Source organism: Pleurodeles waltl, chromosome 6 (genome assembly GCF_031143425.1).
Source record: "Pleurodeles waltl isolate 20211129_DDA chromosome 6, aPleWal1.hap1.20221129, whole genome shotgun sequence".
NCBI classification, from domain to species: Eukaryota; Metazoa; Chordata; class Amphibia; order Caudata; family Salamandridae; genus Pleurodeles; species Pleurodeles waltl.
The window spans coordinates 1,111,064,822-1,111,076,806 of record NC_090445.1 but is presented as its reverse complement, the minus strand read 5'-3'; the positions used below and the strand labels follow the sequence as shown (position 1 = coordinate 1,111,076,806).

The window sequence follows — 11,985 nt, the reverse complement described above, 5'->3', positions numbered from 1 at the left end:
AAAACGGCCTACATTTAAAAAAAAAAAAACTGCTTTATTGACAAGCAGTCACGGACATGGAGGTATGCTGACTACAGCAGGCCTCCATGTTAGCGAGTGCCCATAGTCGCTATGGGGCCGCAATTTGTGACCCACCTCATTAATATTAATGAGGTGGGTCTTTGCGACCCCATAGCGACTCGCAGATGGTGTCTGAGACACCGTTCTGCATATGGTTTTGCGACTCGGAAATTGCGAGTCGTTCGGAGTCACAATTTCCGAGTCGCAAAACCAAGTTTTGCTACATCTGGCCCCACGATCCATCTGGAAAGGGAAACACATTTCTCCGCTCATAAAAATTTGTGTTTTTAAGGAATCTGCTGAAAAGATCTTTGTGTGTTCAGAAATGTTTAGGGTATAATAATGGTAAGATAATTCTGTTGGTTAATGCTCTTGTGGAGAGATGTGTGTGGTCGAGTCACAGTTTAACTCATCACAAAGTAGGATAGAGAGTTAATGTGTCTGCTCCTAAGTACAGTATGTAACGTGCATAGCACTGATCTCTATGGTATGGAGAAGATGGGTCTACGGTTCCCTCTTTTCTCACTGAGATCCTTTTGGTGCTTTTAGTTCAGAAGTTACAATCCCACTAATATAACACGGTGAGCAATGACACGTCATCAAGGAGCTGCCTGCAAAAAAGCAAGGCAGGAGTTTAGAACGGTTTTCTTTCCCCCCGAAGTTTTCGTTATTCTGTGGCTGCAAAGAGGGGCTGCTTGGGTGGCATTAAGAATTTATTAGTTTACACAATAACACCCACTGTGTTATTGTGACTTTTTATTTCTCCATACCAAGCGATTTTAATACAGAATGTCTAGCAGTGTTTGTGATATGTGAATTCTACACCTTGTAACCTTTGTTCTATTATGTAACATTTCCTGTACTTTGATGTACACACTTGTATGCTTCATTTCATTTTCTCAGCATAACATGTGTATATGGTATAAATCAATCTGACACTCTACACTGTGATAAGTGTTGCTCTAAAGGAAGGTAAATAAAAAAGTGGTAAGTGCTAATTAAATCATTGTTAGAGTAATCAATAATAATGAGCTGATGCCCTTAAAGTAAAGCATGCGTATCTCATACATTCAGGGATTGAACAAAGTAAAAAACATGCCTCTAAATCATAGTTTCTCTTAATCTTTTATAAAGTGATAAGAGGCTAGGTCCCTTGGTTTCCCCTCTGTTGCATTGACATCTATATTCTAAGCGTCTGAGGGGCCTTTTAAGGGGGCCCTTTAATTTGATCCTTTGTGTTGGCCAGCCTGAAGTGGATATAACAAAACCCACTTCACCTCCAGCAGATTGCTGCTCTGAACAGAAAGCAGGCAGCTTGCGGATGCTTCAGAATGTATAACATTACCATCAAATTATACCAGAACAAATTCAGCATGTATCACTGGGATGGTCCTGATCCCAGCTGGCTCTACAACTGTTGGATTCCCTTCATTTCCTGCACTAAATACAGGTCACAGTATCAGTGGGGATCCCAGCATATTGGTTAGTGAGCATTAATTGTTGGCTGGGCTGGACAGAATGCCCTCTCCGTCAATCTCAGATTAAGAACATTTTAATTAGTAACTGCATCTTACAAGCAAATGGACCTGATTTCCTAATGTGGAACTAGGTCCAAGGGAGGGAATGAGAGGAGAAGAAGTGTCAGCATTTGCGGCCTCCCTATCTAGAAAGCAAAAAATACTAAGCAAATATGTCTGGCCTGTAAGGGCCATATGTACTAAAGCATTTTCCCATAGACACAGAATGGGTGAATTCCTTTGATACATCTGGCCTCTAAGTGACAAAGGAAAGGGACTCACTCAAAGGGAATTCTTCCTGATTTGGGAGCCCTTTTGAACCATGTTGTTTTTTCTCGATATGTGTAGGACTAATGGCATTCAGAAAAAAAATTGATGAAATATGAATCCCAGGGTGGTGTGTAAGGCCATGTCTACCAATTTTTTGTGAATCCCATTGGTCCTACACATATCGGGAGAGACAAGATACATCAAAAGGGCTTCCAATTATAAGGCAATTCCCTACTGGTGAGTTCCTTTTCTTTGTCTCCTAAGGACCAGTCATGTTTGCTTTTGTTTTTTAACATAGTAGTTGCATCTTCTAAAATTCCAGACACTTGTATTTCTGTTATGGGTTCTTGGACATTGATTTAGCAAAACGCCAGAGTTAGCAGAAATGGCATCACTCGCAATATGACTGACATCACAATAATGGCTTTGATGAAGTGCTATCATAACTGCATGATTAATCTAACAACATAAAGCAGACTAATTCCTGTTTTAGACACCACCTATATTGGGCTGCTGACATGATCTTTGAAAGTGTTGGGATGTAATACTTGCCCTCAATTGTAGTGAATGAATGAACCAAGTGAGTTGGACCTCTTCTTGCAAGTTTTGGCTTGACAGAGGATCTTCGACAGAAACGTTTTAAATAAAGTTGGGTCATTATACATTTTACAGGAACACTTTTCCCATACAGTTTATAAAAGCCACAGGCTTTGAAAGGGCACATGTTAAATATTCAGGGCCATATTTATACTTTTTGACGCAAAACTGCGCTAACGCAGTTTTGGCCCAAAAAAATTAGCGCCGGCTAACGCCATTCTGAAGCGCCATGCGGGCGCCGTATTTATTCAATGACGTTAGCCGGCGTTAGCCGCCGGCGCTGTCTGGTGTGCGTTAAAAAAAACGACGTACACCAGGCAGCGCCGGCGTAGGGGGAAAATGGCGTATGGGCGTCCACAAATGGTGCAAGTCAGGCTGAGGCAAAAAAATCGCCACAACCCGATTTGCGCCATTTTTTTACGACGCCCATCCCCCATTGAAATGACTCCTGTCTTAGCAAAGACAGGAGTCATGCCCCCTTGCCCAATGGCCATGCCCAGGGGACCTCTGTCCCCTGGGCATGGTCATTGGGCATAGTGGCATGTAGGGGGGCACAAATCAGGCCCCCCTATGCCACAAATTTTCTTTTTACAAAAATACTTACCTGGACTTACCTTAATGTCCCTGGGGTGGGTCCCTCCATCCTTGGGTGTCCTCCTGGGGTGGGCAAGGGTGGCAGGGGGTGTCCCTGGGGGCAGGGGAGGGCACCTCTGGGCTCATTCTGAGCCCACAGGTCCCTTAACACCTGCCCTGACCCAGGCGCTAAAATCCGGCGCTAATGCGGGTTTTTTAGACCCGCCCACTCCCGGGCGTAATTTTTGCCCGGGAGTATAAATACGACGCATATGCATCGGAGTCATTTTTTAAGACGGGAACGCCTACCTTGCATATCATTAACGCAAGGAAGGTGTTCACGCAAAAAAATTACGCTCCATGAACTTTGTCGCTAGACGCGTCTAACGCCAAAGTATAAATATGGAGTTAGTTTTGCGTCGAAAAAAACGACGCAAATTCGGCGCAAACGGAGTATAAATATGCCCCTCAGTATTTTATGTAAAGCCTAACCCAGGAATTGACTCCATTTTTTTTGGTGCCTTCATTGAACCAGGGTCAACATTCCGTCATTTGTGTCTCTCATATGCTGTTGGTACCCTTTATGCCAAAAATTACAACAATATCCCAGTGCTAGAAAGTTTCCATTAAAGCTATCCCTATACTATTAGAGACTTTTATGTGAAAAATTACCTCTGGTATTTCAGGGCCAGCATTTTGTCTTGGTTGTTACCTCCCACAAGCCACGGTTACCTTCCCTTATGACAAGAATGACCTCAAATGTGCTACCAACATTTGGCATGGGTGACTCCTATGCCAAGAGTATCTTTAAGTATGCCAGTCCCGGCATTTTTCCTGTGTACTCCATATGCCAAGAATAAATGCTAAGTATTGCCTTCTATATGACAGCTAGTATCTTGCCGTAGGTGCCTCTGTAAAATAAGATTTACTTTCAATATGCCAGGGCCAACAGCAGATTTGTAAGCATTCCATTGCATTCTTTTTCATGTTCTCTTACATTTTCCAACTCTCTCACCGACTCATACACATTAATTCATGCTCATTTGCACTTGGTCTCACTCTCTTGCACTCATTCTTACTCACTCTCGCTCATTCACACCACTCTCATCCATATTTACTCTTGCTCACTCATATATTCTCACTCATACTCCCTTAAATTCATTCTTTCTCCCACCCCTTCAGTCTCACTTACTCTAACTTATTCTCATTCGCCTTACTCATTTATTCACACTCACCTTCAATCTTACTTTCACTGACTCATACTTACTCACATGCACCCACTCAAACTTATTCCCACTGACTTACATTGGCTCATTCTGTTCACTCATGGTTGCATTTACTCATTTGCACTCACTCTCAGTCTCACTCACTAACTCACTCACTCACTTATGCACTCCTTCACATCCATCCTTAATCATTCTGACTCATCCAGCCTCCCTCGCTTTCCGTCACACTTGCTCGCACTGACTCTGACCCACTCTTGCTCCCTTACTGGCACTCAGTCTCATTCTCACTCAGTACCAGTCACCTACATTCACACACCCACACAGATTCACACTGTCTCTTTACACAAACACACTCTCACCTGTAACCACACATACATCATACATTCAAAATCACTTTAACTACCTCAGCTGCCAGGAAAGATCTTGTTGTGCCTCATGCTGCAATTCCTTTTATTACACTAATAATGATGATGATGGGAGGGCATGAATGCAGAGGGCGTCTTGGCGCTGAAAGTGCACAAGGAAAGGAGGTAGCCACTATTTAATGAATAACCAAGTTTTTAGGGATTTCCTAAATGTCAAAAGAGAAGGCATGGATTTTAATTCTGGCGAAGGCTGTTCCGATTCTCAGCAGTACACCCAACAAAACTCCTGCCCCCCACGAGGAGCATTCAAAGGAGGAGGCAACTAGGTTGTTTATTGAGGACCGCGGAGTTCTGATGGATGCATAGTGGTTAAAACTGTTTTTCAGGTGTTCTGAACCCTTACCATACAGTGCTTTAAACGCAATACAAAGAGCTTTAAAACATTTGGTTGTTTGATGGGAAGCCAGTGTAGCCTACTTACCATTTGAGTGGCAAAGTGAGATCTGGGCACATTCAGGGGGATCCGTGCTGCTGAATTTTGCAGAACCTGGAGTTTATTCTAAACTCTTTTTTGCAGGTTCTGGTAAAGACCATTGCAAATAGTCTAGTCTTGAAAGTATAAGGTACAGTCAAAACCGTTGGTAAGAAGGCGGGGGAATACATTTAACAATTTTCTTTATGATGGTAATAGTTTAAGAATAGTGTATGATAGTGGACAGTGAATTCATAACAGCCAATTCATAAGAATTAGCTTTGTGTTCCTTTGTTTTTTGCACTGATTTTGCCACCTCTAAGGCCAGGCCGGGGGTCGAAGAGTCAGCGCCAGTGTCAAGAGGGGCAAAGCGGGGGCCGTAGCTGCAACCCTGGCAAACCCATGTGTGAATCAATGCAGAGACGCGCAAGAGATGTGGTTGGACTCACAAATAAATGAACCCTAGTGTGGACGTAATCTCCTCCTTGCCCCTTGGACAATCCTAACCCAACTTCTCCACAACACCAAAAGATGGTTTCCCACAATCCCAACCTTTTCTAAAGGTATGACGTTAACTAATACCTTTTGAGTTTCCCAAAATTATGTTTGTAAAATACATATCCCTCTTCATCAATGGTCTGCAGCTGTGCCAATTGCATATTTCTTCTGCCAACTACAGCATATAGCAGTGCGCCATCCCTATTCAGACACTGGCAAACTTGACTGTGAGTGGCAGCATTGGTCTCCTTCACACGGAGCTTTTCAGAACTTAAAGTAGTTCCCTGTAAGTGTCGGGAATTAATACAATATGTGCTTTTTGAGACTGAAAAATACTTTTGGTTTGGCAAATCCAAAAGGCTAACAGCCAACACTGGACCTATTGGGTTTGCCAGTGCCTCTTCTATTAGTGAGATGTATTGGCTGTGTGCTGAATAGTTAGTTGGTAGTGTGATTTGTTGCTGGTGGTTAACTCAGGTCAGTTGTTGTGTAACTATGGAAGTGAGAGTATTTCATATTAAATAGTTGCTTGGGGAACTTCACGTCTGAAAGAAGAATGTTTTGCTTCAGTGAGGGCCAGGGTTGCGCTTTAGGTTTGATATTCTTTGGGCACAGCCCCAAAGCTTATGCCTCTGATGCCCCGCTCACTAATCCTAGCGGTCCACACAATAAAGTGTGGCCGGTGTAAGCTGGGAAGCCTAGAGCCGATTGGCTGGAACCATCTAGCCGTATGGTTCATGCATAAGGGCAGTGTGACCACACATGCAAAAAAAGTAGTTCATTTTCCATTTGAATGGATCACAGTCAGGGTGGTTCCATCTGACAAAAAAGTGTGCAGTGACGTTCCATGAATGGACCAGAGTAACCCTATGAAGTGTAATGTGTAATACGTGAGTTTGTGAACTGATTCCAAAGATTTTGCGCATTTTATAGTGTTTATGATTTATGCGAGTACCTTCTTAAAAAGCGTCCATTATTTATGTTTTAAAAATATCAGCTTTCTGCAATTATTCCTGCACGGCCGGGCCTTTATATTGCCTGGACCACTGCCTATGACAAACTTATCGTACTCAATATGTCACGCGCCTCCGACACTTCTGGCAGCACTGTGTACCTCACTGCCCCTCTTCCTCCTCCAGTGCCTGAATTTAATGCAATTTGAAAGTTGGGCTCCGAGTACCATGAACGGATCAGGAGTGTGAAACCTCCTATACTTTGTGAAACACACTTGAACTCTAGCTCAATGCACATCTACACGTCTAAGCCGCCCTCTCTACGAAGAGAGTGAAGCCATAGTTCACATGTTGTCATAGAAAACTGTTAGTGTTGCAAGGCTCCCTATTTCACTCTAGTGCCTAGAAGCACCCTTGGCTACACATGACGTCAGGTGCACTGTCTCACGCAGCCTTGAGCCTCACAGTAGTGCAGATTTCAAATATTTACTACAGAGTGTTCTGTTTACTCCATCGTAATCTGACCGCCAGTGATACGTCTTGAAAGTAAATCCTGTACTAATAATTGGGACATAAATCTCACAACTGCACAACATCTGTGAATTGTTGTCCCAGCAGCAATGAGCAGTTTCCCTTCCAACTGTGGTAAGAGAAACGCTGACAATGCCCCGGCCCTTGTCGTCTACGATGGAAACATCTTCCTTCAGAGCAACGTTCAGCCATCGAAAGAAAAACAGAAGGAGCAACAATTGATGTTTAATTCCATTTTATTGAGTTCTGCATTTTTATTTGAACAAGTTCACATCTCGACCGAAGTCCCTTCATAAAGCAGGAAAAGTGTAGAATCATGTGACAGATACACAATGTCACACGAAATGTCACAGCTGAGACAAGAGGATACACACAAGACATTCGTACATGTGATACAGTGAATATCTTCATCACAGGAGCTAAATCCTGGGTTTCATTCTGTAACTGAATGAGTTTCTACTGATAATCGCAGCCCTACAAATATTGTAGAAGACCCGGAAGTAGAACATTCTCAGTCACTGAGATACAAATCTATGGCAGGGAGATCACCAAACTGAACATCTTTATAAAAGAGAACACAATATTGTGTAATTTACACAAATAGCGCCAAGACGTATTCTAAAATGGAGACTCAGCAGTAATTATAACTATTACTCCTTTCCTTTCACCAACAATGAACCTTACACTTTGGAGGAAACAGAATTAATGTGCACATTGTCACATATGCTTTTCAGAGATAATCCACAAATCTTCAAAAGAACAGAAACACACTTTACCTTCACAGAAGGCAGGGGATTTACCTGAAGAATTTTCAATTGAAAATACAGATATATCAACATTGATAGTTAAAAGGCAATTAATGTGCATTTTGAGAGAAAAGTCTAAAATACATCACTTATCAGAGACGATTCAGATATTTCTGAAAGCACAGAAGCATACTTTGCCTACACAGAAGGCAGTACGCTTTTATGATAATTTCCAATAGGAAATACAACATATCAAAATTGATACAAAAGAGGCGAGGAGCCGTCGTCACTCCAAACAATCTGAGTTCCTTGCAAAAAAATGTTAAAAATATTTCGAAATTGAAGGCACGTCTTATTAATGACTTTAGTTCATTCCCTTCAACAAAGTTATATATTAAAAATTATTACAGATACTGCCAATGTTTAACCAATTCATGTTCACACAATATTTACATACTGTGTAATCTAAATTGTGTTCAGCCAACATTTATCATAAACAGATATAACTTTCAGTGTCCATCCCGAGTATGGATTTAACAAACACTGTCCATCCTACACGGATATAATATTTTCACATTGTCCATCCTATAAGGATGTAATAGCTACACTGCCCATCCTGTGGGGATATAATATTCATATACTGTCCATCTTAAGAGGATATATAGTATTCTCACTGTCCACCAAGAGTGTGGATTTAACATTCAAACACTGTCCATCAAACATGGACATAATATTTACACACCACCCACCCTATGCGGATGTAATAGTCACACTGCTCACACTGTGTGGGTATAATATTCACCCACTGTACATTTAGGAGGGTATAGCATTCACACACTGCTCACCCTGTATGGATGTACTATTGAAATACTGCCCCTCCTGCGAGCATATAATATTCACATTGTCCATCCTATGAGGATATCCATTCGATCCTCACTCCACTCCTTGAAGTGCAGTAAACTCCCCCTGCACAGCAGGGCCGGCTCCAGGCACCAGAATGGATATTCTCCCCTCAGAGAGGACCGAGGCCTCTAAAGAAGTCCGAAGAAAAGTCCAGGCCGCAGTCCCCGCATTACCAGGGTCTCCACAGGGCTCTGGGGCTGTCCTGGGCGGGCTCTTTAGTGCTGCTGGGGCAGGACGGAGGCCGAGAAGGACACACAGCCTCTGCTGCAGCCGCAGGTCTATGGAGGGCCCGCAGCAGCTTCATCCGGGTCTCTGTGGGGGCTCCGTGGAGGGAGAGGAAGTGCAGAGAGTCCTGGAGGCACCTGGAGTAACCTTCGCTGGAGGCCACGGCTGCAGGGAGAGAGAGGAGGGGTTAATGCTTGTACATTTTCACATCGTGAAGTGAACACACAGATCATGCTCTCTGTTAAAGCCCTCTAGGTGGTTTTGTTTTCCTCTGGTTGCTGCAGGTGGTTTAGAGGTAGAGACGATTCTCTTGTCTTTAAAACAGGAGTTTACTTCAGGTAAAATGGCACTGGGCGGTAATGGAGATATTTAAATGTCATACGCCTGCCCCGAGTACCACCCCAATGCTACTATCAATAGTTAAACCTCTGGACAGTGATGAACTAACCCCAGCCGACCTCTCTCCCCACCCCACACACGCAGACAAGCACATAACTGCAAAGTGCACCCACTGGGGTTTTCACCCTTCAGAAACTAGAAACTGCATCCCCCACTCGTGGCCCACACCACTTTCGCCACACCCACATGTCAGTACCCAGACTTCACACTTTACCACACAAAACAGCAAATTCATTTCACGAGCTCTCACCTGGTGCCGGTGTCTGCAGCCGCCGGGCCAGGTATCTCACGGCCATTTCCAGGATATCCGCTTTCTCTGCTTTGGGCGGAAGTTCCTGTTCCTCAAACTCTCTCCGCAGTAACATCCTCAGCTGCTCAATGCTGCTGCTGATGCGATCTCTCCTCAGCTTCTCCACCACTGGCTTCCTCAGCTGCAGAGACAAAATACGGATTCGTTATTGTATTTGAAGAAAGTTGTAAACGTGTTTAACACTTGTTAAAAGTCACCAGCAGAGAATATATTTATAACTTTATAATACAAGTGCTAAACTAAATCATTTTATACAGAACGAAGGTAATGGTAAAAATAATGTACACCATGAGGTATGAATAGTTCTTTAAAGTTCGTACTATGTTTATATACCAAAAATATGAATGCATAGAGATTTCAGATTCTTACCTTTCTAATATCTCTCCCCTTGCGCACCTCTTCATATGCCCTCAAGGTGCTGGAAGGCGCCATCTTGCCCGGTCTGGGTGAAGCGCCGGGTCTTTGCAGTGAACCCACAGTGATCTGTATCTGAAGAGCTCGCGCCCTCCTGCCTTATTTATCCCCCTCCGCCTGCAGGGTAATGTGTGGGTCTGGGGCTTGAGAGAGGTTCTCACACTCAGCAGCCAATCAGAGAGCAGCGGGGACAATAGAAGTGTGTCACGCTACAGGGTGGGCGGGGGACATCTGGGACCCGACACAAAGGATCAGAGTGTGGGAAAGAGCTGCCCCATTAAAGTGATATGACCCAGGCATCTGCCAGAAGCTAATCGGTGTGACAGCATTAAATACCGGTGGGTGTGGTGTGTCTTGAAAAGGCATGAATGAGCGGGGACCAAGACTGGGCATCTTAATGTTGATCACTTTAGCGAAAGTACATTTTTACTCAGTTCTGTCGAAAGTATACAGTACGAAGAGCACTCACAGTGAAGGGTTCCCTGGTTTGTAAACTATTTCCAACAGTCATTAGTAAAAGTCAGGAAATGCTGTTGTCAGTCGTGAATTCCTTAACTCGCCCCTATCCTGGCGGGAAAGTTCAACCTGCTGCATATAAAATAATGCAAAATAAAGAAGCGTCAGCCGATGACGTGTGTAACACCCGCACTGCATTAGCGCCTGCGTGGAACTGTCCAGTGCTGAAAGCGCCCACACTGGCTGCAGCACTAGATTCAGGTAAGTAAAGCACTGATGTGGTGTATTCTTCACGGATGTAATGTAGCAGGTCCTTGTCCAGTCCATGGCAGGTACTTCTTACAACGTTTGTAAGATACTGTGATAAATATGTTGTTGATCTTCATCTTCGGTTCCCGTCTCCACGAGCCCTGGTTCTTTTACTACAAGCCTCACGTGCACCCCAGGTGTCACCCGAACCTGTAATCAGCTTGTCATGCTTCCTCCACGTCTAACTTGGTCCTAAGACGCTATATAAATGTTGCTAATCAGTCATTCAGTCTGTTTATGACAACACCCGTGTGTGTGGGCGAGGCTATGACAGAAACAAGAGGCACTTCATGAAAATCACACCTGTGTGTAACCGTAAGTTGCTGTGATACACTTAGAAGGGGTGACCCCTGCGCGGCTTGTCTCATACGTAGGTGTCATAAGGGGACCCTCACCCGTCCTGGAGGGAGCTTGGTGTTTACTTGTCTTTCTCTGACTTCAAAGTGAGAGACTGTATGTGACAATGCTGCTGAGGAGCCATGTGAGATGACAGGGTGCAGGATGTTTTTTTTCCAAAGACACAGCAAACATGATCTGTGATGGTGTTTCAGAAACCCACAGAATTTGGAAAGTACAAACGAACCATATTTTTTTGTAATTCTGAATTGTGGTGGAAAGAAATATTTGAAAACCACCAAATAACATCAAATACACCCGTTATCCTTTGTGCACAGAAAAACTGTATGTCAGTGCAAACGTAATGATCATTTAAATTGAAAATGTGTTGTCTGTAATGACAGAGCACTACCACACCACGCATACTCTTTAATACGCCACTCCACCTTACACCACTCTACAACACCCTGCTCCCCTCTATGCCCTTCCACTCTACGCCACGCCAATCCATTCTAAGACACTTCCCTCCACTTCATCAAAGGTCACTCCATTCTATGCTCCTTCAATCAAAGACGCTCTATGACACAGTACAACACCTGACTCTATGTCACTCCCCTCTATGCTACTTTACTCTATGCCTTCTACTCTACAACCCTCCGCTCCACACCACTTACCCCATTCCACTTCAATCTACCCCGTTCTAAACCACTCCACTCCATTCTCCCTAAATCTATCCCAGTCCACCCCGGTCTACCCCAGTGCACTCCACTCCAATATGCCCCAATCCACTTTACTTAACTTTACTCCAATCTACTTCACTCCGAT

General features: G+C 43.7%; 1 protein-coding gene across 1 annotated transcript; it reads right to left on the bottom strand.

The window, feature by feature from the left end:
• Positions 1-9,565: 9,565 nt before the first annotated feature.
• Positions 9,566-10,112, bottom strand: LOC138300641 (transcription factor HES-5-like). Its single transcript, XM_069240253.1, has 2 exons — positions 10,015-10,112; positions 9,566-9,766 (listed from the first exon to the last, which is right to left on the bottom strand). The coding sequence occupies exons 1-2, from the start codon at positions 10,075-10,077 to the stop codon at positions 9,572-9,574; spliced, it is 258 nt and encodes an 85-aa protein (XP_069096354.1). The 5' UTR covers positions 10,078-10,112; the 3' UTR covers positions 9,566-9,571.
• Positions 10,113-11,985: the final 1,873 nt, after the last annotated feature.